Source organism: Caretta caretta, chromosome 3 (genome assembly GCF_965140235.1).
Source record: "Caretta caretta isolate rCarCar2 chromosome 3, rCarCar1.hap1, whole genome shotgun sequence".
Classification (NCBI taxonomy): domain Eukaryota; kingdom Metazoa; phylum Chordata; order Testudines; family Cheloniidae; genus Caretta; species Caretta caretta.
Window position 1 is genome coordinate 131,921,022 of NC_134208.1, and position 25,986 is coordinate 131,947,007.

The 25,986-nt window shown below is 45.7% G+C and overlaps 1 protein-coding gene and 1 long non-coding RNA gene across 4 annotated transcripts; one reads left to right on the forward strand and one right to left on the reverse strand.

Annotated features, from left to right (window-relative positions):
• Positions 1-5,642: 5,642 nt before the first annotated feature.
• Positions 5,643-10,371, forward strand: ACTA1 (actin alpha 1, skeletal muscle). Of its 2 annotated transcripts, none has more exons than XM_048843894.2 (7): positions 5,643-5,920; positions 7,299-7,439; positions 7,909-8,233; positions 8,541-8,702; positions 9,203-9,394; positions 9,511-9,692; positions 9,962-10,371. In XM_048843894.2, exons 2-7 carry the CDS (start codon positions 7,311-7,313, stop codon positions 10,103-10,105), a joined length of 1,134 nt encoding a protein of 377 aa, XP_048699851.1. In that variant the 5' UTR covers positions 5,643-5,920; positions 7,299-7,310; the 3' UTR covers positions 10,106-10,371. The 2 variants fall into 2 exon arrangements, with proteins under 2 accessions (XP_048699851.1, XP_048699852.1); XM_048843895.2 differs by lacking the exon at positions 5,643-5,920 and adding an exon at positions 6,018-6,272.
• A 2,009-nt stretch (positions 10,372-12,380) lies between these two features.
• Positions 12,381-24,283, reverse strand: LOC142071594 (uncharacterized). Of its 2 annotated transcripts, none has more exons than XR_012667720.1 (2): positions 24,197-24,283; positions 12,381-14,621 (listed from the first exon to the last, which is right to left on the reverse strand). It is a non-coding gene; the product is annotated as an uncharacterized LOC142071594 (long non-coding RNA). The 2 variants fall into 2 exon arrangements; XR_012667721.1 differs by lacking the exon at positions 24,197-24,283 and adding an exon at positions 21,985-22,433.
• Between the last annotated feature and the right edge of the window lie 1,703 nt (positions 24,284-25,986).

The window sequence follows — 25,986 nt, forward strand, 5'->3', positions numbered from 1 at the left end:
TGTAAAGCACTCTGCTTAGAAAATAGGCTTTTGGTATAAAACTTTGCATTGATACAGCACCTTCCATCTGAAGAGATCCATGCAAAAATGGATAGGTAAGTAGTCCCCCTTTACAGAAAAGGAAACTGGCACAGAAAGGATAAGTGACTTGCACAAGGTCACTCCTTGTCAGTGGCAGACGGGAATAGAACCCAGATCTCCTGACTCAAAAATCCCCTGGCCTAGCAAATACATCAGTCTTTCAACTTGTACATAAATGCAGTTTTTCACATAAATTTTCAACAAATCCAGAGCAATTTTTTAGATTAAGATTACAAATACAAAAGTTATCTATAGATTTTTACATTTTTAAAACTGAGATTGACGTTTTCACCCTACAGTAATTGACAATAAATGCCTAGAACCTAAGCTCACAAGAAACCTAGAAAGCAGTTACCAAAGTGAGAGTCCAGGAAGACCTTCCTTATTCGAAGACTCGTTCTTTACTAGTAGATGCCAACTTACCCCAGTTCACTTATCTCTGACACGATGATAAAAAAAAAAAAGTCCATGTAACTCTTAAAACATTGTAATGGTTCTCATACTGAAATAACAGGTTTAATTTAAAATCATATAAAAATTGCTTTAATCTGACAAATCGCAGGAGGAGCTTTTCTTTTACAAATAGTTTAATGTCCAGAGATTGAATGCAGAGCAACTTGCATACCCTTATGCTCTACTTGCCCTGGCTAGGTGCCTGCTAAAACAACTTGATCCAACAGCTGAGAAGGTCATAAGTTAAATCAGTTGAAGAGAATCCAATTTCTAGTTTAAAAAGCACAGCTATCGCACCATTGCTTCCCCCCTCCCTGTGCTAATACAGTGCTCGGCTGAAAGGCTGAACATGTTTGGAAGAATAGACTTAGCTAGAGGTGTTCTAACTAATATGGAAGAGATACTCATTAGCAACCTTGTAAAAAGTCAACACAATTAAACATCACCTGTTTGTACAGTATTACATGGCTGTGAGAGCAGCAGGTAGAATTTACAGCTTTGACTTTACAAAAGGGGAATAATTCAAAGTATTGGAAATTTACTTACTCATGTAAAACACAATTTTAAATGGAAACGGGATCTCAAATTATTTAAAAACTAAACTAAACATTTAGGAGATGGGAAATGGTATATCAAAGGACTGGCACTCTTTGTAGGGGTATCTTATTCCTGGGCTTTAGCTTTGTTAAAATTAGCTTGAAGTGTCTAGTAATGTGGACATTTCTGGTCAAGCCTTGAACGTACTGATGGGATTTCTCAGCCCCTGCCCTTCCGACTCATCTCCATACAATCAAACCACCTGTACCCAGTCATAATCCACAGCGTATGCCAAGAGAGACATCTCAATAGCTGTTAGACTGGCTAAAGTTTATGTATAACTATAGATTGCTGTTAGCCCTTAATCTACTCCAAAGAAAGGGTTATTTAAGCATTCTGTTTTGCAGAAAGTCAATATTTATAGGTTGTAAGCTCCTGCAGGCAGATTGTTTGTCCTGCGCAGCATGGAGTATACGTCCTCAACAAATGAACTGTGTAATGTTCACAGCTAAGGCTCTTTGGTCTTGTGCTGGTGTAAAAGGTACTTTGCATTGATATAGTACCTTTCATCTGAGGATCTCTAAAGCACTAGGCTGTAGGCAGTAGATTTAAAACAAAACTTATTTTAATAACTTCCATACTCAAACTGAAGTTCAATATTTGGATATTAGGAATGTTCAATGTGTTCACCATGTCAGTATAAAATTTGAAAGGTCAAAATTATTGGGTTATTGTCCCTTTGCAGCTGCTTGTTCATTCTATGCAGTCAGAACTCCGTGATTCCTGTTGGAGATCTGCTTCTATTAGGGCAAATGGGGTCCAAAGTGTAAATTGCAAGAGTTACAGAGTTAAGATTTGGTGTTTGCTCCTATTTCCAAGCTTTTCTGATAATCTGTTCACTAAAACAAAACTTTATGGTGAACACTTCTCTTATAGAATAGACTTCTCTCAAATAGGGGCACAGAGAAGATGTCTTCATTTAGCACTACATATGAATGTCACGGGTCTCCTATTTTGCTTCATAATAGATCTAAAAAAATTGCAATGAAGGGAAACCGTTACAATAAGTATAGACTACTACCTGTTCCTGCAAGAAAGTTTTCAGTTAGCCATGTGGTTAAATTAAACAGGGGAGAAAATGTTCTCAAATGTTTGGGGGGGGGGTGTTACATAAGTTTTATAATTAAAGAATGTATTAAGCATTTCTTTCCTGGTAGAGGATACAAATCATTTTAAATGTCCAACCCTCACTTGTAAAATCACAAGTTTAAGAATAATGGGAAAGGGTGTGAAGTTGAGATTTGTATCAAGATAAGTGGAAGAAATTGGACATTCCACTACGGAGATCAGTTTTATTCTTGCCCTGGTCTTATTGCTGAAATGTGAACTGACTTGTTGCTGTGGTGGCTGACCACTGAAAAAATAAATAAATATTGGTTTAGCCCCTTGTGCCTATCCTAGGTTTTAATCCCAGAGAATGTATACAGGGGAAGTGGCCTTTTATGTGGAAAAATAATATTGCCACCAGGCTTTTGTCTATATTGAATTGCTATTTATCATATTTAGCGATAGTATCAGTTTGAGATACCATGAGATTTGTTGTAGGAAAACCAAAATGGTATATGTCCAGTAATTTTTTTTCAAAACTTACAATAAAAGGTCACTGACAATGCTTCCATTGTTAATATTTTAAGCATGGTTTATGCCACCACATATGGATGACTGGACTACAAATACATCTCTCTTGAAATAACTAACCTGTACTTTAGTCTGCTTCTGAGCATCTTTTTTTAATATCTGATTGTGATTCCTTAAAATCCTCAGGAAAGGTAGTTTCTTTTTATGGTGAATTTATGTAGGTTCAGTTTTAGTCAGAGTTTGGGAAGAAGGAAGAGGAAAAAATCATTATTCCCCCAGCCTGTTTTACAACAATAGCATGGCAGGAAGTGGAAATGGAAAGCAGCAGCAAAAAGACATAGGGTGCAGCCAGAGGCGAAGGGAAGAGCTGCCAGACTAGGAGTTGCAGAGATTAAATGTTCGAGAAGAAGAAAAGTCACCTGTCTCCTGATAAACCTTGCTGCTGTCTTGCAGCTGGGGAAATCCAACTGCAGAAAATGCCTTCTCCTTCATAGTGGTTCCTGGTAGCACAGAGACTTCCTTCTCGCACTTCTTTCTCTACCCCACATTTTAGTTGTCCTTTTTTTCAGAAAGATTTTCCTTTGGTTACTCCTACCCTAATTTCTCCATAGTTGGTTGCTACAAACCAGACCTGCTTTCTTCATCTCCTTTACCTGATTCTTCCTTCTAATTGTAACAGAAATTTCTAAAGAAAGTCTTTCACCTATGCCAAATAGAATCTCTGCTTATTCAGAGCCTGGCTAGATGAATCGTTAATTCCCCTTTATTTAACTATGGAGTAGTTTCATCCTGTCAGAGGCAGCTTATCAGTAAGACTAATATACCTTTTTAAAACCCTTATGGATGAGCTATTCTGAGTCACACATCAAGTCTGTGTTCTAAGCCAATCAGAACTCAGCAGGTCAATAATGGATACAGTTCATAACTGCAGTTGGAGTGCACCAGGATCCAACAGCTAGTGGTTAAATCTACATCAGCCTTCTGGTATTAGAAATAGTCACTGATATAAATTTTCCCAGGACCAATATCTCTTGAAGGGTTTCTTTAGCAATCATCCACCGCTACCCTATGCATTTTTTTCATATGCAGCTTTAAACCAGACCCAATAAAATCTGTGTGCTTTAAAGAGCTCACTAATATGAAACTGATTTTTAAATGTAAGGTCAGATCCCATATAGGGCAAATGAAACTATGAGGGGGGCATTGTGTATAAGTAAATCATAATCTACTGTTTCCTTTTCAGTGTTAGATTTTCATCTGTGCTAACTCCCCTTCTTACCTACACAATCTGTTACTTTTCTAAATGTGTTTTCCCCCTTTTATGTCTATTCTCTGTTGGGGTAAATACAATTCCTATTTATGGAGGAAGAACTGACCCTTCCCTGATTTGGCAAAGAATTGTACAAGAATTGAATGGGTACTTAATAATGTTCTGTGATCCCTACCTTTAAAATTTAATTACAAGCATTTTTTCAGGATGCCTGAAAGTTACAAACCTCTCCTCCTCAAAAAGAAAAGGACTTGTGGCACCTTAGAGACTAACCAATTTCTTTGAGCATAAGCTTTCGTGAGCTACAGCTCACTTCATTGGATGCATGTAGCTCACGAAAGCTTATGCTCAAATAAATTGGTTAGTCTCTAAGGTGCCACAAGTCCTCCTTTTCTTTTTGCGGATACAGACTACCACGGTTGCTACTCTGAAACCTCTCTTCCTCAATAAGTCTTGTGGTAGATGCAGCCAGGCCTTTGTTAATTACGTATCTAGGCTATCTTGCTGGTTGCTGAAACTATAAGTAGGAAATGTAGGAGCAGTTTCTTCTACCTAATTTTACAGAGAAATAGCCTATAAAAGGATATTTTATGGTGGAAACGCTTCTACCTTTATCTTCCATAGAGAAAAACCCTGGTGAGCATATGGATTCCTTCCAGCATATGTGTACATTATGTACTTTAGAAAAGTAGATGTTGGTTACCATTGCTCTAAGTGAGGCTGCCTCTCTCTTCCACTAACTTTTGTCACCATATCTGGCTTTCCTGTCCCGCTAAACGATCCATTTATTTCAATTCTCTCCGTAAGCAGCTGCTGTGTTTCCTATCCTAACAGAAGTTCGACAACTACCAGCTGGACTTCCAGCCTTCCCCAACCCAAAATGACCATTAAACCTCTACGTGACCATAAGTAGATTCAAATCCCTGGAGAATTCTTTTTAAATATATCTGAATGTATCAGTGGTACAAATAGCATAAACAACAGCAGACCCACTGTGCATGGGAGCTGTCCAACCCATACTGGCAACGAGCCAGAACGTGGGTCTTTCTCATCTATATATAAAACTGATTTTGCACAGTTTTTATTATTATGATAAAAAGCTGCTGCTGTGCAAGATTGAATTTTTCTACCAAAAAAAAAAAAAACAAACTGCCGTGATTAAGACAAGGAAACGTGGCCCCCTGCGCGGGCCCTTCCCCCTGGGATGGAGAATGCTCATTAGGAGGCAGCGTCCCCCGAGCTGCCGGTGTGTCTGACACAAAGGGGCCGCTTCAAGAGACCCTACGCAAGTGTGCCTGGCTCGCCAGGGCGCTGTGCGCTAGGCGGCCGGCATGAAAGTGGGGAGCGGGAAGTGCCCGGCCAAAGGCAGGGGCCTTGCTGGGGGGCCCGAGCGGCGCTGGAGAGGTCCCCGCCGCTTGGCTCCCGGCGGGCCGGCGTCAGAGCCCCTTGCCCCCGGCCAGCCCAGGCCGCTCACCCCGCGGCGCAGCTCTCCGCCCCTCTTCCTCGGGCTGAGCCGGGCTCGCCTCCCCCTGGCTGCCCCGGGCCGGTGGCTCCCTGCGCCGCCTTCTCCTTTCTGGGTAGCGCGGGGTCGGGATTATTTCGGACACGGGCCCTCCCGGCCCCTTCCCCTGGCCCGAGGCGGGGGCCGGGGAGGGCCCGGCAGACGCTCCTTATACGGCCCGGCCTCTGGTCCCTGGGCCCGGGCCAGGAGCTCCTTCTTTGGGCAGCCCCGCGGCCGCGCGGCGGGTCTGGGGGGCTCCGGCCGGGCCAGCTCGCTGCCCAACACCCAAATATGGAGACAGACGGGGAGACATTCCTCCGGCCGGCGGGGGAGGCGGCGGCGGCGGCGGCCCTATAAAGACCTGCCGGGGCCGGGCAGCTCACCGAGCTGGAGAGCCGCGAGGAGCCTGAGCCGGAGCGGAGAGCCAGGAGCCACCCGAGGTGAGCCGGGGGGGGCGGGGGCTGAGTCCGCAAAGCCCAGGGAGCGCGGCGCGCCGCCAAACGCCCAGCCGGGGCCCGAGACTAAACAGTGTCTGGGGAGCCGCCAAAGCGCCAGCCCCCCGAGGCGGGAGCCTCCCCTCCGCTGCGGAGAGCGAGCGAGCAGGCCGGGCTGGCTCGCCAGGCTTCTGCCCTCGTGCTGCTGGGGAGGGATCGCGTCTACACGCGGGGGCACAGCTCGGATCCCTCGCCAGGCAGCGAGAAACTAGCGCCTCTTGCCTGGACTGCGGCCGATCTGCCGGGCAACTTCCCTGGAGCTGAGCTGGCGCTGGGTGGAGGGAGAGAGTGCTAGCAGGTACGCGTTACCTACCTCTCCAGGACCTCGTTACTGATCGTAATGAACAGGGACATCGTTTAAGTGGCTCCTGCTGAGCCAGTCTTCTCTTTGATTGTAGCCCGGCGGGGCGGGGGTTCAGATTTTAAGGAAAAGCACAGTACCATAGATTTTTACTATTTGGATTTTAACTATTTGTGCCATCCAAGATGGTACTGGAACTTGGATTACTTCGCAGTTTCTTAATTCCATCCAATTGAAAGCAGCACGTGTATTGTTTCAAACTTTTAAAATCCTTTAATAACTAGGCGAAAAGTAACTTTTGAAAGTTTATTCTTCCTGTCTCCAGTTTTTACCACACTATTGAATCAAAGTGCCTGGCCTTTATTTTAAAACTGTGGCTTACTATTGTTATCCTGATAAAGGTTTATAATAATTTCTCCTAAATACTCTTGGCCGCTATGATCTACTTTAACTTGTGTTCCAGACTGATGAGATTTTTAAATCAATTGAAGATGATTATAGGATCACAATTTTTACCCTCCCCCCACCACCAAATATAATCACTGTGTGTAGCTTAACTGTATATATTAAAACTACCAGATTACATGGTGACAATCTCTAAACTTGATAAAATGAGGATCAAGGAATAAAGAATGCAGTTTACTGAGGATGTGGTGGATTAATTCTATTAGTTCTTTGAGCTAATTTACAATTTCCTATAACCCATACTGAGTGGAATAAAGATTTTAAAATAGAGTTATAACATTGAAGGGAAGGCTGGATCTACTTTGAGTTGAAAATGTGATTTTAATTAACCACTTTAAAGTACCATAGAAGTTTTTTGTTTTAAATCAAACCCTTTGAGATGCCCATTGGACCTTGCAGCCCCATTCTGAAGCCACGCCCCACTTTACCCCGCACCTTCTGTGGGTGGGGAGAGCCTGGCTCCTCTGGGACAGTGGATCATGAGTGGTGAGACTGCGGCTGTCTTGCATTGTCTCTCGTCGGCTCTTATGGTGGTTTGATTTTCTTGCCGTTCCCCAGAAAGCCGACACCATGTGTGATGAGGATGAGACCACCGCGCTCGTATGCGACAACGGCTCTGGCCTGGTGAAGGCTGGCTTCGCCGGGGATGATGCTCCCAGGGCTGTGTTCCCCTCCATTGTGGGCCGCCCTCGCCATCAGGTACGATGCCCTGGCTTCTAGCCGTTCCAGGACTGCAGCTTCACAGAGGTAGTGGTGAAAAACCAACCCCTGCTTTCTGGGGAAAGTCCCTAATCACGTGGGAGAGGCTGACCCCCCTCCATAATGGGACTGAGTACTTTATATGCCAGCTGTGCTACAATTGCCTGCTGTCACACCAGCTGTGACCCAATCACCCTTCCTCCCATCATGAAACTAGCATATATATATATTACTTACTAACACTTATATAATACGCCATCAGTGCCCCACAAATGTGCTCTGTGCTCCATGCAGACACACCTGCTCTTACAATAGGCTGGATTTGCCCTAGCTGTGCCCTGTGACTTGGGAGCCTTCTCCTCTTCTGACCTGAGCTGGCTGTCACTCCCCAGGGTGGATAACGTGTGACTCTCTCCCTCCTTCCCCGGAGAGATGTTAAGCTTCCCAACCCCCTTTTGTTCCTCTCTAGGGTGTCATGGTGGGTATGGGTCAGAAAGACTCCTACGTGGGGGATGAAGCTCAGAGCAAGAGAGGTATCCTGACCCTTAAGTACCCCATTGAACACGGCATCATCACCAACTGGGATGACATGGAGAAGATCTGGCACCACACTTTCTACAATGAGCTGCGTGTGGCCCCCGAGGAACACCCCACCCTGCTCACTGAGGCCCCCCTCAACCCCAAGGCCAACCGTGAAAAGATGACCCAGATCATGTTTGAGACCTTCAACGTGCCCGCCATGTATGTGGCCATCCAGGCTGTTCTGTCACTGTACGCCTCCGGCCGTACCACTGGTAAGTGAGGGTAATGGGCCTCAAACAGCACCCACCCTCACCTGGGGGGCATCCACCTACCAGCATAGGTGCCACCCACCCTCACCTAGTGAGGGCACCGACCCCCTGGCATAGACTCTTAGACATGAAGAGAGGCCCCCCATTCTGCTTTAGATTGATGTTGCCACTAGTAAAAACAAACTTTGCCTGCCCCTTTTCCGTGAGGTCCTGCAGGGTTTGCTCCTTCCCTTGTGACCATTTCCCCAGCCTTGCCTTGTGTTGGCCTAGGGAGGTGCTCGGTCTCACTCACTCTCCCACCCCCTCGCAGGTATTGTGCTGGACTCTGGTGATGGTGTCACACACAACGTGCCCATCTATGAGGGGTATGCTCTGCCACATGCCATCATGCGCTTGGACCTGGCCGGTCGGGACCTCACTGACTACCTGATGAAGATCCTGACAGAGCGTGGCTACTCTTTTGTCACCACTGGTAAGTGGAGCCTGCACGCCCACCACCACCTCTGATCGGCAGCACACAGCAGTCACGCTCGAGGCTGACTTGTTTAATTTCCATGGGGATGGCCAAATCCTGCAAACCTGCACTCCTTTGTGTGACTAGGGATCACCACTCAGTGCAATGGGCACTTGTACTTAGCTACTTGCTTGTTAATTGGCACAGGTTTGTACTTGATAGACACAACCTGAGCTGGGGATACCTGGTGTGTATTTGCTCAGTGTGGTCTTGTTTGATAGATTTAATGTTAAACACAGGGATCTGTATCTGATGTTCCATGTTGAAAATCTGGGATCATGATTTGACTCCCCTCTCCAGTCATATTGTTGACTGACTCTCCACAGTCTCCCCCAGAGCCAGAAAACATGTAGGCACGTTCTTTTGGAGCCCTTGCCTGTTCCCCTTGACCTCTGGCTGTGCTGTTTTCTCCTCTCTCCTGTTCCAACCTTCTAACATCTTGTTTTTCCCTGTGACAGCTGAGCGTGAGATTGTGCGCGACATCAAGGAGAAGCTGTGCTATGTGGCTCTGGACTTCGAGAATGAGATGGCAACTGCAGCTTCCTCCTCCTCCCTGGAAAAGAGCTATGAATTGCCTGATGGGCAGGTCATCACTATTGGCAATGAACGTTTCCGTTGCCCAGAGACCCTCTTCCAGCCATCCTTCATTGGTATATAATCCTCTCTCTCCAAAGAAGTCCTTCCCTTCAGTGTTACTGATCCTTCTGCTTCACTGGTGAATTAAGTGCACTTACCTCTGTATTCCTTTATCTCCTCATGTCACCAGGTATGGAATCTGCTGGTATTCATGAGACAACTTACAACAGCATCATGAAGTGTGATATTGACATCAGGAAGGACCTGTATGCTAACAATGTCATGTCTGGTGGTACCACCATGTACCCTGGTATTGCTGACCGCATGCAGAAGGAAATCACAGCTCTGGCTCCAAGCACAATGAAGATCAAGGTACATTTGACTATATGATTATTGACTCTTATATTCAGATAAGACTTATTTTCAGACAAGTACAGTGGAATAATATGTAATACTTAACACTGCTGATCTTCAAAGCACTTTACAAACAATCAGATGCACCTATTCGAACTAACTCTACCTCTTTGGCAAATGCCATTTCACCTCCCTTAACATGTTAAGTTAGGTGTAGTAAATCATAAAATGTTTTCTGTGCCCATATATGGTTTGTTTACTGATCAGAGCTCTGCTTACTCTTGTAGATCATTGCACCACCTGAGCGTAAGTACTCTGTCTGGATTGGTGGCTCTATCCTGGCTTCCCTGTCTACCTTCCAGCAGATGTGGATCACAAAACAGGAATATGATGAAGCTGGCCCATCCATTGTCCACCGTAAATGCTTCTAAGCATGTTTACATGATCACCATGCTAACCACTCTCAGGATGACACTGTTGTAAGTTGTAGGTTGTTGAATACCTGCAACAGCCATGTAACTTTCTATTTTGTAACAATTTCTGTTACTGTTGCTGCAAACTCCAAGTGACACAGAGTGTATGTAAAGTGTACATAAATTAATGTATTATCTCGTTTTGTTTATTTTTAAAACCATGCCCTGTGGAAGGAAACCAAAAACTTCAAGAAGCATTAAATCAGTCATTCTGTCACACCCCATTGGAGTTGGTTATGTCATGATTATTTCTGTTTCTGGAGCTGAAATCTCTACATACATTTATCCTGTTCTTTCGAACTGGTTACAACTTAGGGAGGAAAAAAAGGTTACGACACTTTAAATTGACATAATAATGATGCAGGGTTATTGTACACAGTAGCAATGCTACATTAAACAAACACACTGGGTTATAGAAGGTCAGAGTGCTTCACAATTAGTTTTCAAAATATATTTTAAAAGGCTTTGGTGTCCTTTTTTTCCAGTTTAAATATAAACCTGAAACTGCTTTCTTGGTTCTGAGAAATACTTAAACATCTCTAATTTTTAGAATTACACCTGATCTTCCTATTCTGTGCTATCATACAGGTACTGCCCTGGCCTCAAGTTCAGGTTCACATTTTCTGCGTAAAATCTCTTTTTCACCAGATTACAGCCTGGCTCTAAAAAAAATGGTCATAGCTGTAATGTGCCCATCTCAGCCTAGACACCTTTTTCTAACTTTTTAAAAAGGCTGTTGGGTTGTAGGCGTTGCCTAAACTCAACAAAAACAAAACTCCTTTTGAAGGAGATGCAGTCTTACGCTGGCCCAACGCCAAAGAGATTTCACTGGACAAATGATCCTATGCAACACATGTGTTGCAAATGCCTCATTGGAACAGAATGTAAATAGTAAGTTTTTTATAACCCATTTCTAAGTGGAACTGACAGGAGAGGGTTTTCCTTTAGAACTACTAGTAAATCACTGGGCTAAACTATATATAACTTAGCTGAGCCCTTCACTCTTTATTTGGCCATTCTGTGACTGCCCTGAAACACTGCATAACGTAAATGCCCAGTGGCAGACAGGGAGTGGGGCTTAAATATAGATCATTCCACTCTATTATACACAGGCAAATATCAACTACACCCCCTCTTGGGAAACAGGGGCAGTGCCCAGATGAGCCTTGGGAGCTTCCTCACAAGTTAGGCAAGGGACTTGGGTGCCTGAGGGAGATCCCTCTTTGAGAAGGGGTCAGAAACTTACTGTTGTAGTTCTTGTTCAATGGCTTCAGACTCTGAGTCAATCTGGTGGCCCTCGTTTGGCTGTCAGTAAATAGTAAAGACTGAATCATAAGATCCAAACCCAACTATGGATACAATTAGGAGGCCTATGGATAAGCCAGAGCTAACTGTTCAAGCTCCCTTTCATTAGCCACAGCATTTCTTCCCTGAGAGGAAGCCACACCTTTTAGCCCTTGATTAGGGGATGGGACTTGGCTGCCCTTATTAATTCAGCTTCAGCAAAAATCCAAATTCTTTCCCCTCTGCTCAGGAACTCCTGACCACTCACTCTTCAGGTGCTCCACTCTCATGGACCCGGCAGTATGAGGGGATTGGAAATGTAACTGGGAGTGGCCAAGTCTTTCAGTCCACTCCTAATAGCCCAGACCCCCTGTTTGTCCTTCTAGTAGGAAAACGGAGATGGGGAGTGTTGTGGTTGTGGGGATGCACCCTAGAGGTCCTGAAGGAGCTATGGATCCTCCTTAATGCGGAGTTGGTAGGCTGGAAAATGGTAAGTGACAAAACAACCAGTTTTGACAGTATCACCCTAATGGAGGTAAAATAGGAAGCCAGTAACCCTGTCCCCTGTGTGTTCCTCCCTCATACCCTGGAATGACTGAAATGGGTTCCTTTAACCATCGTGGCATGATTCTGTTAGACAGAAATGAATCTCTAAGAGCCTTATTTGATATGGATTTCTTGGTCATGATCCCATTGAAATAATTGCACAGTAAAATCAAAGAGATCACAAAGATCCCCAAATACTGCATTTGTTTTAGATAAGGGTTTTTAGAGACATAAGGTATGTGCATGTGTGTAAATGATTGTTAGAATAAAAGATGATCACAAAGGGATTCACACTGGTATAGGACTCAATCCTACAAGCTTTAGTCGTGTGGCTGAGTGTTTTCAGGTCTAGACCATTTAGTGTCTTCAAAGTATTGTCAAAGTCAGATTCAGGACTCACATAATTTGTCAGACCACTCTATTTATTAGCAAAGCGCTTTGCTAATGCACCCAGATGTGAACCCCTCTCTGAGGCTCAAGATAACTTATTTATACAGCTAAGCCAAAGCCAATTTAACATAAGAGACAAAAGAAAGCAGAAACTGACAAATGTACATACATATCTTATTTGCATAGTAACGTTTACCAATCTCCTAGCTCAGTAGGAGCTCTAAGTTAATTAGTTTGAGGACCCATTGTCTCACACTCCTTAATGTTTCTCTTCTTGATAACTATATTTCAACAAACCCTTCAAGTAGCATTTCTTTAATGAATTATAATTTCAATATAATTCATTCTACTTTCACAATCCCTCCTTTTGGTCAAGCTACGCAATGACCAATAATGACTGGGTTCCACATATCAATCGTTCTTTATCTCTTTGTTCATCAATGATATTTAAAATCATCAAATTAGCACTCTGGTTTGGGGCAGCTATCTGTGTAGCATGCCTGACACAATTTTGGATACAACAGGAAAGTAACTGAAAATATACAAAAATTATTAGGATTCCAAACAGGAGAGTTAGGGCTCCCTGAAACAACCAGTTTCCTATGTCACAGAAATTGAAAAGGTTACTTAGCCACTTCCATAAAGAACTTGGCTCTTCGCAGGGAAGATATGCTATTTGTTCTAAGTGGCTAGCACAATCTATTACTTCATTGGTGTTGTCTGGTATATACACACAGCAGTCTTTTCCAATGAGAGTACAAGTCCCTCCTTTTGCCGCCAGCACTATGTCCAATGCCTGACGGTTTTGGAGGGCCATCTGTTTCTTTGGCCAGGTCTCTTAAACTTTCTCCAGTTTCATTTGCCATTATTTCAACTGCTGCTTGTAACCTTAGGATACTTTTTGCATGATGTATTACTCCCCCTAATGGTATTAAGGAACCGCCAATGGCCTCTTCCCAGGTTAAGGGGCTTATGTTGTTTACATACCATTGGGCATCTGTTAAGTCCCTTCTTTTTCGCCTAAAATTGCGGAGGCGTTCTCGAGGGAAGGTTCCAAGCACTCGGAATTGTGGGAAGAGTCGGGCGGGATAACAGATTCCTGACCAATTAGCTGGTAGTGCGGTATAAGCTCTGGTCCCACACACCCAGTGATGGCCTATTAAGGCCAGGAAGGGTCAGTTGCACCCATTTGTCGTATAGGTGTTTGCAAAGGAGGAGGAGTATCCCACAAAGGGTACAGGGTCATTCTCCTTACGAGGAGTGGTGTTATTTGCATGACATTGAAAGATTGTATTGTTTTCACTAAGGTTACTGTAGGGGGAACATGAGATTGATTTCTCTGTTTGATCCCAGGTTGAGAAAAAAATTCATATCTCCATACCCAGCCCGCCACTTTTTAGTTTTGTTTGAATAATCCCATACAACATTGGCCACAATATGCTGAAGGCAACGGCTTTTCCCCAGATCCAGCCCTGTCCCATTACATACCCAACACCAATGACCTTTTCCCTCCGCCACACTTATCCATTTAGATGCATTTATTCCCACCGCATCCCAAGTGTCATTGCTGTTCCATATTTTGTTAAACGGACAAGGCCCTCCAGTGAGGTCTGGGGAATTGAGTGGGATAGCCAGGACAGGAACACCAGTTTGAGAGTGGGCTGGGATGTGGCTGCAGACCCAGCAATTAGAAATATTAAGGTTCTGCGCTATCCACACCTGCTGCTGGATAAAAGAATTGTCATCGTGGTCTCCCCAGACCATAAGCTACCAGCAGCCGAGGAACAGGCAGAGGCGTATGTTGGAGGCAAGGCTCTTCTGGTTCTGACAACCTCAACTGAGGGAACCACAGTCACGGTTTTATGCCCACCAGGCAGTAGGTGCTAGGCTCGCTACTGCTTTTTTTTTTTTTGCTCGTCGTCTGCTTCTGGCAACCCTTACAAGAGCGTAGATTGTAAGGTATTGCAGACTGTTCCTCTACGTCTTCTTCTGAAGTCAAAATTGACTCTGCGTTGTCCTGAGGCGATGGTTGGTTCTCTGGGGATGGTGCCTTCTTATACTGTGAAGCATGTATCCACACTGCAATGCCAGATAGTTTAACAGCTGTCTGTGTAGTAAGCAGTACCTGATGAGGACCCTTCCACCAGGGCTCCAAGGCGTGCTTTCAATGATGGCGCCATACGTAGACCCAATCACCTGGCTCAAGGTTGTGGCAAGCATCGGAGGTGGGTTCCGTGGGCCAGGCGACTTGAACCTGTGAATGGAAGTGACATACAGCTTGCATTAGTCCCTTGCAATACTGAAGGAGCGCACTGTGAGTCAAGTTCAAATCTGGAATGGGAGTAATGGTAGTCATAGCTTGCATAGGGCGTCCCAAAACAATTTCAAAGGGACTTAATTTATGCCTTTGGGATGGAGTGGATCTCATGTCCATAAGGGCTACTGGCCAGCTTAATCCTGTAGAGTTACAAATTTTAGCAAGCTTATTCTTAAGTACACCATTTCATCTTTCAACTGCACCTGCACTCTGTGGGTGGTAGGGACAGTGCAACAGGTGTTTGATATGCAATATACGGTCCAGGTGTTGAACAAGTTGTCCAGTAAAATGTGTACCCCGATCACTGGACAGAGTAGCAGGAATTCCCTTGGCAGGCATAATATGATTTAACAAACATTTGGCAACAGACAGTGAGTCAGCCTTGCGACAAGGAAAGGCTTCAATCCAACCAGAGAATAAACATACCATAACCAATACAAATTCATATTGTTGACACTTAGGCATTTGTGCAAGAACGGTGCTTGAGGCAGGCCCCGGAACCCCTGGGCCACTTTTACAGGTTTACCAATATTATGGCTTTGGCAAATGGTACAAGCTGCACAGTGGCGGGCTGCAAAAGAGCTAAAATGGGGGGCCCACCATCCTGTCTTAGTTACAGCAGAGACCATCCCCTCCTTTTCGACATGTGAAACACTGTGTAGCAGGGCAGCCAGAGATGGGTAGAGTGAAAAGGGGGCTACAAAGGTGCCAGTAGGCGAGCGCCAAAAGGAATCGGGATGTAGAGAGCAACCCTGGGCAACCCAGGATTCTCTCTTGGTTTCTGGGGCAGAGTCTTGGAGCAGGGTGAGGTCAGTGAGGGACCAGGAGGGTAAGAGGCGAGCGGAGAACAAGGGAATCAGACATTTCGACTAGGCGTGCTGCAGCAGCCACAGCATGCAGGCAGGGGGGTAAGCCTTGGGCAACAGGGTCTAAAGTGGCAGAGAAATAAGCCACTGGGCGGTTCTTTTTTCCGTGCATCTGAGTGAGAACTCCAAGTGCACACCCAGATTGTTTGTGGCAGAAAAGGGTAAAAGGCTTAGAGTAGTCAGGCAGCCCTAAGGCAGGGGCAGAAGCCAAACCCTGTTTGAGGGAAACAAAGGCAGAATTGGCCTTAGGGGGCCACGGCATGGGGTCAGGCACAGAGAATCGAGTGAGTTCCTGGAGAGGTTTTGCAAGGGAGGCATATTGGGGAATCCATTTGTCTGCAAAATCCAGCCATGCCTGAAAACTTCTGGATCTGGCGTGGGGAGTGGGGTCGGGGAAAGCTAAGGATAGCTTGGACGCGGGGGGAGAAAGTGCACGGGAACCCTGGGAGAGGAGAAAGCCAAGGTATGTGACAGAAGCTTGACAGAGTTGTAGTTCAGAGCGAGAAGCTTTGTGACCCTTATTTGCTAGGGCAGTAAGGAGCACTAAAGAGTCAGTTTCAGAGGCAGACAATGAAGGGGAACAGAGGAGTAGATCATCTACATATTGGACTAGCGTGGACCTGGAAGGGAAAACAAGGTCAGCAAGGTCTCGGGCAAATGCTTGGGAAAAATATGACGGGCTTTCAGTATACCCCTGGGGCAGTGTGGTCCATGTGTACTGTTGCCCCTTGTAAGAAAAGGCAAACAGGAACTGGGAGCCAGGGTGAACCGGGACAGAAAAGAAAGCAGAGCACAAATCAACAACAGTAAAATGAGTTGCATCTGGTGGGATAGAAGCCAGAATCTTTGAGAGAGGCAAGTTTTGATTCTGTCCACCTGTGATTTGCCTCTTCCCCACCACTGCATGAAACAATCAACTTCTTCTTTTGCCAATTTAGTTTTAGGTTGGCCGAGTTTGTCTTTTAAGACGTCTACTCGGTCTTTGTCCCAAGATCCTAACAGTGGCCACTGAATTTTGGGATTCTCCTGAGTTAGCCTTTTGCATTCCCATACACAGCCTTTTGAAGCTATCCCCCACCCATGTCATGAGGTTTTCTGTTCATTAAAACACAAGAATGCTAGCAACAAGACAAACACCACAGACAAACAACACAAAACATAGATCCATGGTATTCTGAGTTATTCTTCCACTGGCGCCAGCTTGCTTGTAGAGTCTAAAAACAAAAGAAACAATTTCCACCGCCCTGGTGGGGACAGATTATTGCTTAATAATAATACTACTTTCTTTTACAAATTTCCTTGCTAACTGCAGGAAAAACAGAAGAATTACCTCCAGGCTGTACTTATTTTGTTCTATAGTCAGGCTGTTCTATAGTCAGGCTAGTGAATTACCCCACGCACTGATCATTTATGAAATTCATGAGGTGGTGTGCCTCAGTTTCCCCTCTTGTGCAACAGATCATGTTTGCAATAGTTTCTCTGCTGTACCAAGCTATAAGTTTATTCTCAGGTAATAGCTGAGACACAGCTTCAGATTTTAGCACTATACACACACACACAAAATTTTCTTTTGCCTAACATCCCTTGCACTGTGATTACTCTTTTACACAACTGTACCCCGATTACACTTCCATCTTGTACAACTAGACACAACCAGGAGCAGCCAAGTTAAGTTCCAATAGAAACCCCTTACATCCTTTAGTGATTTTGATTACATTACCCAATAGTCAAACAATTTTGATCAGATTCTCTCTCTGCCTGCAGCAGTCCCTTTCTGTGGGAAAAGGGCCCATTTTCCCTCAGAATAGCTGTAAAGGCTTCTGGGGACAGAAGCATAGTGGTGGTAGTAGCCACTCTACCTGACCCCCTTAGCCTAGACCATTTTTCCAGAAATTTACAGGAGTCCGGACTCTTCCTAAAATACATAAACTGAGCCGGCATTCTTTCAGGGAACTGTCCCGACTTAGACGTCTGGTTATCCATACAGGAGGACTTTATACACCAATCACACAAGAAGGAAAGTCGGGTTCGTCAGAGCGATGCCCAGTGCAACACACAAAAGGAGCCCACAGGCTACTGCCTCAATCGCCCTTGCTTTCACACCAAGGGTTTTACCCAAGGTGCGGTGTGGCTGCGATGGTGCAGATTTCACTCACTCAGACCGTGGGGACAGGAACCCTTTGGTCAGCCGATCCCCGGATGGAGACAGCGCCCAGACTCAAACACACCACAGGAAGGACGGATAGACACAGAGACAAGACAGTCCTCAGTCCGGACAAAACACAGAAATAATTACCTGACCAGATTCCTGATGTCAGATCCCGGGATCCCTACCAGAACAGAGTGGGAACCAACAGGTTCGATGGCGTAGACTTCACTGTGGTCATGCACCCTTCTGTTCTGGAGAAGGACCGCTTGGGCCAAATGCCCAGGTGCCGGCTTGCCATGGCCGTCCTAAGAACAGTCAGGAGTCACACAGCCCCAGAGAAGACGGTTGCCATCTCGGTGGAACCTCCAAATTGTCAAAGTCAGATTCAGGACTCACATAATTTGTCAGACCGCTCTGTTTATTAGCAAAGCGCTTTGCTAATGCACCCAGATGTGAGCCCCTTTCTGAGGCTCAAGATAACTTATTTATACAGCTAAGCCAAAGCTAATTTAACATAAGAGACAAAAGAAAGCAGAAACTGACAAATATACATACATATCTTATTTGCATACTAACGTTTACCAATCTCCTAGCTCAGTAGGAGCTCTAAGTTAATTAGTTTGAGGACCCATTGTCTCACATTCCTTAATGTTTCTCTTCTTGATAACTATATTTCAACAAACCCTTCAAGTAGCATTTCTTTAATGAATTATAATTTCAATATAATTCATTCTACTTTCACAGTATGTACATTATTTGTAAGGAAAGACTGGGTGGATTTAATGTCCGCTTGAAAAAAGGTTTTAAACTGGTTACCATTGTTATCAACGGCTACAAATGTTTTGAAATCTACATACTTCAACATAAGGTATGTAATATGAAATGCACATGATCTTTAAGCCTGTAGAATATTTTGCTTTTTTAATGATGTCTGTAAAGTGTAAATAACGTTAAGGCATAAGAAAGGTTTGATCTGTTAGCCAAAAGTTTGGGAAGGGTTCACATTTCCTTTTAGCTCTTTGGGCAGCTTTTCTACAACTGCCCTAACCTCATATACTATAAACAGCTAGCTAGGTAAAATGTCACCATTAGACTTGGTTGGTAACCCACTTCTCAGGGGGTTACATTTCAGTTGCTTTAGTTTGCTTCCATCTTAAAAGTAACAACCTCAACCCTCCAAAACAAAAAAAAATCTTTTATACATCTATTTTGCTAAGAGCTGGTAACCATTCTGATAACTCCAGACACAATGAAATACATAGGACACCGTCCTGTCAGACCCCTGCAGAGCTATCCCCCCTGAACTGTAAGGCCTTAGAGGATATGACCCTTTTTCTTTTTTAAAAGGTTTTCTGGTACCCCTTAAATTCTATATTAAAAATTGGCATAAGTGTCCACATATTGCAGTGATGAGCCTTGGATAAATGCCTAGACAAATAAGAATTTTGCTGGCATTTGCAGTGGTATTCACCCTAATGCAGGGTTTAAGCGGGGCATAGGAGCTTACCTGGGAACTATGTGCTGATGTGAATTTCAGTCTTAGTTCAAGCTTTTGTTAGCAGGTTTAAAAATTTTTAAATTGCTGGGGAAAAAAGGTTAATCTAGAAGAGCAGCTGCTCTTCATGATGGGACAAATGCTGCTGTCAGATCTATGCATGCAGACTAAACTTTCCAAAGTGGGGACCTAAAGTTAGGCTCTTGACTCCATGTTCAGGCATCTGATTAAGTGGCCTGATTTTCAGAGGTGCTGAGCACCCTCCATTCTGACTGAAGTCAACGGGAGCTAGGTGCTCAGCACTGCTAAAATTCAGGCCACTTATTCAGGTGCCCAAATATGGAGTCAAGAGCCTAACTTTAGGCACCTATGTGTGAATGTTACTAATTTCATTGGGATTTGTGTGTGCTTATCTGCAGGCAGAATTTGACTCAATGGCTTTATTATCCCTGTCAGTGAATTACATATGCTCCATGTCATTGGAGAAAGCCTAATAATTCTCTTGACATCTCAGTCCTTACTGTCCCTAACAGCAAAATTCAGTGTATTACTCATATACATAGTAATTGCCCTGAAGATGCCATGTTCTTACAACCAGATTCTCCCATTCTGTATCTAACTGCCATTGTCCTAGTTCTATTCCTACTGAAGTCAATGGGAAGAATTGGGATCTCTGATTTAAATGTTAAATGAGTGCTTATGGGCTCCATCCTGACTGATCCCACTGATTTAGATGGAAGCAGGATTGGTCTCTAAGCTACCACATTCTCTTCACTTTGGGGAAGCCAGGTACCTGCATCCTCGTTTATGTCTATGGGGGAACTTAGCTCATTATGGTATTATTACAAAATCCAAATGCCTGTTTTCCTTCTTATATGGTCAGAGAGTAAATCAGGGAATCAAATTCCAACTGGGTATACGTGGATGCAACAGCATAGCTTTCTGTGGCGTTTCACTTGCTTTCACCAGATGGGACTTTAGCGCCTGGTGTGTATTTCACCTGGGAGCTATTTCTGCTTCTGGTTATAACAACACAAGCAAAACAGGACTGGAAACATTTACAAACAGCTTCCGAGGCAGTTTGAATACAACAAGGGTTCAACTGAAATGGTCAGATTTCGCTGGGTAAAACCCTTTGTCCATGCATATTTTGTTTCCTTCCTCAAAACTGAGGCACTCCACTATGTTTTCAAAATAATGTTTGAAGCCCTTGCAGGAGGTCAGACCAGAATGATCATAATGGTTTCTCCTGACCTTAAAATCTATAAATTTACCTCATTGGACAACCTGTGAAATCTCTCCTCTAATCCTTTAAGCTAGTCTTTGGCAGTTTCCATTGTTAATCATCCTTTTTCGTGATTATAAATTTGTATTCTTGATTGGATGCTGAATACATCCTTGTCACCGAATCCCCATTGAATTGCTCTGTGAGGGCAGCCATTGTACTATGTACAATCTACTCTATTTTGTTAGAGCAGATCAGTATGTGTGAATGTGGCTGTAGGCTGTTTCCAGCTCCATGCTTCTGCCAAATAAGGTTGGTGTTACGCCCATGCCTATGTCCCGTCTATGTGTCATTAATACAGGGCTGTCAACTCACGCGCCTTCGGAGGATGACACCCACACATTCCCTGTGCCACCCACCCCTTTTTGAAACACTCCCATCAGCTGTGCTGGAAGGGTCGGCCGGACCAGTATTTGTGCTCCTATTCTGAGAGGGGCAAGGGAAGGGTGGTGGTGGGATGAAATGGAATAGAGAGAACATGGGAGATAGAAATGGAGGTGAGAGGAGACCCTGGGGAAGTTAGAAACACAGCAGAGGGGGATAATGGTGGGGCGAGATTGAGGCAAAGAGGAGAAAGAAAATGCTGAGGACCAGATTCACTCTTGTGATCCAGCTTTTTTGTGCCAGTCTGGTGGTAGAAAGCGGCCAGAGCACATCAGATGGGGAGTGCGTGTGTGTGTGTGTGTGGCAGGGGTCACCAGCTCAGGAAGCATCTGGTTACACGAACTTCTACACCACCCATCTCTGCAGCCCCTGGTATAGAGAGCTGGTATAGGGTGGGGGTAAGGCCAGAGCACCACTTTGCTGGGGCTATTCTTTGCTGGAGGTGTGTCCCCCTGGGGCCATAGCCAGCTGATATAGTTTTGAGAAAATCCCTAGGCTGCTCTACCATATGCTGGGCCAGGCCCACACGTCAGTCCTCCTCTTCAACTGGGCCCAATGATCCATGGGCATAGCTGAGAATCTACCCTGGAAGGTAAAAATAGATAGGAAAGAGAGGCTAAATCCAGCAAAAAGTTTTGAAAAAAGAAGATTTTAGAGAAGAAGATTCAGAGAAACATTTAAATTGGACATGGGCTCAGATTGCACCATCCTGAGTAGCTGTAGATGTGAGCTTCCCCCAACCTGGTAGTGTAGACGCAGCTGTAGTACAGCGACAGACTGGGTATGTCTGTTGCTGGAGGAGCACCACCTTCCTGAATGACAGCAGCCAGATCAATGGAAACATTCTTCATTGACCTAGCAACATCCATGCTACGGGTAAGGTCAGCACAGCTACATAGTTTGGGGGGGGAGGGGGATGTGGTGTGGATTTTTCACACCCTGAGTGCTGTAGCTGTGTTGACCTAATTTTAAATGTAAACCAGGCCGCATTGTCACTCCAGAGCTCTAACACAGCCCCTTCCCTGCTTTGATCATTATACTGGTGTTATTTAATCTTTTACATAGCACTTCTCACAAATATCGAGGAAGCTGAAGAGTCAAGGCTTAGGGACCAAACTCACTTCTCAATGATGCTGTGACTCCAGGGTGACTCTGCTGAAGTAAAAATCAGCACTACACTGACAGCAGAATCTGGTCCAATGTGTGTCTTCCTTTCCTGAGAGGCAGACCACATGCCATGAATGCCACACCCCTTTTCATGTTCTGAATTGGGAATTTGTACCCTGTTCTTCTCTCTCCCATGGTGATCTGAAAATGTTAAACTGAAAAGCATTTTAACCCACATTAGTTGTTAGTATTGACCTATGCTCCCAGGGCTGGAATTGCCTCTCTCACAGGTTTTATGTCAATGTAACTCCATCAGTCATGCCTGATTTACACCATGGAGAGATCAGCATCAGGCCTAGATTAGTTATCCAATGAGGGCTTATTATTACACATTAAAAATCAAAACAGGAGAGCCGGTTGGAAACTGTCAATTATTTTTCACAAAAAAAAAAAAAAAGAGAAAAAAATCACTTTTTAAACAGATTTCCTGTGGAAACTTTTTTTTAAAAAAAATGAAAACAACCACCACCCTTCCAAAATTTTGGTTCTTGAAAACTGGAAAATGTTGGTTTTACTTTACTGACAAAAAAATGATTTTCAGTTTGTTTTTTCCAAATTTACCCCAAATGAACATTTTCTACAAAAATTTTTGTTTTGTCCAAAAAGCCATTTTGGGGCAAAGTTTTGATTATAACAATTCAGCCAGCTCTGCAAAATCGCTTCCAGAAAGTATTTGTCACAGATGGAGAAACAGCACAGCTGGGTGAGTGTGGCCTATTGATTGGCTTATGGGTTCCTACAAGGTGGTGTTGCAAATCCACATGATGCTCTTAATTGACACTTGCTGTTGCAAGGGCGGGCTAGGTGTAGAGAATTCCTTCTGGAAGGATGGCTTGAATAAAAAGCCCTGTCAGGAAGGACTGATTGGCAGATGGATTAATTCAGAGGGTCTCCTGGCCATATCCTGTCCTAGAACAGCACCCCACACTTCTGGGGTTGCACTGACTAGATCTGGGCCCCTGTGGAAGGGGAGGTTGATGCAGCACCTCTCTGAGTGGACTCTGCACTATGTTCTGGGTGAAGAGTGAAGACTTTGTTTAGTTAACCCCTGTCCAAATGCAAACTCCAGCATTTAAGAGCCTTGGTTACATCAATGTATCAAACTCCCCAGTAGTCAGACAGCTCCTTATTGCTATGCAACTGGCAAGGCTATGTCCATTTCATGACACAGACTAGCACAGGTGTGGGACTTTGTTGCATGAATAGGGTGACCAGATAGCAAGTGTGAAAAATCAGGATGGGGGTGGGGGTAATTGGCACCTATATAAGACAAAGTTCGAATATTGGGACTGTCCCTATAAAATCAGGACAGCTGGTCACCCTAGCAGGATGAAGCTCTTTATTTTGCAAGAAAAAAAAGTGTCATGCTAACTTTAATGATGCACAATAAATGCTACTAAGGGTAGGCTTTGGGACAGGCTATGGAACAGCCGTTCTTGCAGACAGCTGAGCTCCACTCTGCCTGCCGGGATCACAGCCAGACATAGGAAGTTCCCACCCAGTTTCACATAACTTTGTCCCAAAAAGTGTACGGCCAGATTCTGCTCTTAGTTACACCCGTGTAAATCCAGAGTAACCCCACTGACGTTACTTGGGAATCGCACAGTGTAACTGGGATCGGAATCTGGCCCTGAGCATCTAGGGAGCATCCTAAGCAGCCAAGGCATGAGCCAGCCTTTTAGCCACACCCCAGAGAGCTCCGTATATATGGCATGCTGAAAGCAGCTCCCCTCCCACCAGCAGTACACTCCAACCGCAGGCCCCCAACACGGCTCTCTGAGCTATGGAGAGATTTACAAAAAAACCGCCAGCAGCTTATTTATTGGCTCCAAAGCCAATGACTCTTGGAAGCTGAGGGAGCCCCCTGGCGAGGGGAGAAAAGAGGGAAGGATTGCTGTGCAACGGAGAAAGACTGACAGACCCAGCGCCGTCCCCAGCCATTCGGGTGCCCTACGCAGCCCCCCCGTAGGGCTCCAGGCCTCCTAGGGTCTGGGAGGCAGGAACTGTGGGGGGGGAGGGGGCACTTTTGGGGGCCCCACAGGCCGAGAGCGGCCTGGGGGATTGGCGGGGGCCGGGAGCAGCCCGCTCCGCTTCCCTCGCCCCGGCCCCAGCCGCGTCGCTCGAGGGAGTGGGGGGGGGGGAAAGTCGCCCACCCCCCGCACTCACCGGCGGCGGGAAGCGGAGCAGCCCGGCCCCAGCCCGCTCCACTCCGCCAGCTCCCAGCCGCGTCGCTCCGCTTCCCGCCGCCGCCGGTGAGGGGGGCGGGGCGGTCCTTTCCTCGCGCTCACCGGCGGCGGGAAGCGGAGCGCGGCGGCTGGGAGCTGGCGGAGTGGAGCGGGCTGGGGCCGGGCTGCTCCGCTTCCCGCCACTGCCGGGGAGCGCGGGCTCGCTGGGGGAAGAGGCGGGCCGGGGGCGGAGCAGGGGGGAAGGGGAAGAGGCGGGGCGGAGGGAGTTGTCGGGGGCCCCACACGCCTGTAGGGAGGGCCCTGCCCCTTGCAGTGGGCGCGGCCCGAGGGCGGGCGAGGGGTAGGGCTGGTCGCCGGGGCTGGTGCTGCGGCGTATGGAGCACGCAGCTGCCTAGGGCACCATGAAATTCGGAGCAAATTTGGTGCCCCAAGTTTCATGGTGCCCTACACAGCTGCGTATGCCTAAGGAGGGCCCTGGACAGACCCGTACCCGTAGAAACAGGCGTTTATTTTGTGTCTAATGGGCTGCGCCTGGAGCATGAAAGTCAATAGGAGTTTTGTCATCAAGCGCAGTGGGAAGTAGATTAGCCTCGGCCATAGATCTGGGTACGTCTACACGGCAAGAGACACTCGCGGCTGGCCTGTGTCAGCTGGGGTGACCAGATAGCAAGTCTGACACACTGGGATAGGGGGTGGGGGGTAATAGACACCTATAGAAGACAAAACCTTGAATATCAGGACTGTCCCTATAAAATTGGGACAGCTGGTCACCCTAGTCCAGTGGCTCTCAAACTTTTTTCCTGGTGACCCCTTTCACATAGCAAGTCTCTGCGTGTGACCCCCCCCCTTATAAATTAAAAACACTTTTTTATATATTTAACACCATTATTATACATGCTGGAGGCAAAGTAGGGTTTGGGGTGGAGGTTGACAGCTCACGACCCCCAACGTAATAACCTCACGACCCCCTGAGGGGTCCCGACCCCCAGTTTGAGAACCCCTGCCCTAGTCATCTGACTTAGGCTTGTGGGGCTCGGGCTGCAGAGCTTAAAAATGGCAGTGTAGACATTGGGCGAGGGCTGGAGACCAGGCTGTGAGACCGCACGAGGGGGGAGGGTCCCGGAGCCTGGGCTCCAGCTTGAGCCTGAATGGCTACCTTACAATTTCATAGCTCCACTGCTCGAGCCCTGCAAGGCTGAGTCAGCGGATATGGGTCAGCCGTGGGTGTTTTATTGCAGTGTAGGCATACCCAGAGACTCTGGTTGGGATTTTCAAAGGTACCTGAGGCCTGGTCTCTACACAGTTTTTGAACCAAATTAACTGTTTCAGTTAGGGGTGTGGTGTTTGGGGGTTTTCTAAAAAAAAATAACAAAAAAACCCAAACCACTCAAATCACAGTTATACCAAAACAACCCCTAGTGTAGCCACTTACACCAATATAAAGGTGCCTTACACTGCTATAGCTTATTTCCTTCCCCTCACAAAAATATCTGTACTCGTGTAAAGTGCTTTAAATTGTGCTATAACTGCATGTCTGCTCAACAGTCTTCTACCACTTCAACTATGACAGGTTTCAGAGGAACAGCCGCCACTAGCGGTCACCTTCAGCCCCCAACTAAAACCCCTCCAACGCATTATTAAGGATCTACAACCTATCCTGAAGGATGACCCAACACTCTCACAAATCTTGGGAGACAGGCCAGTCCTTGCCTACAGACAGCCCCCCAACCTGAAGCAAATACTCACCAACAACCACATACCACACAACAG

Excerpts from the sequence above, each read along its gene's own strand:
- ACTA1 (XM_048843894.2), top strand. The coding sequence starts at position 7,311 with ATGTGTGATGAGGATGAGACCACCGCGCTCGTATGCGACAACGGCTCT. Across the intron at positions 9,395-9,510 it reads CTTCCAGCCATCCTTCATTG|GTATGGAATCTGCTGGTATT; the intron begins GTATATAATCCT and ends TCATGTCACCAG. Across the intron at positions 9,693-9,961 it reads CAAGCACAATGAAGATCAAG|ATCATTGCACCACCTGAGCG; the intron begins GTACATTTGACT and ends TTACTCTTGTAG.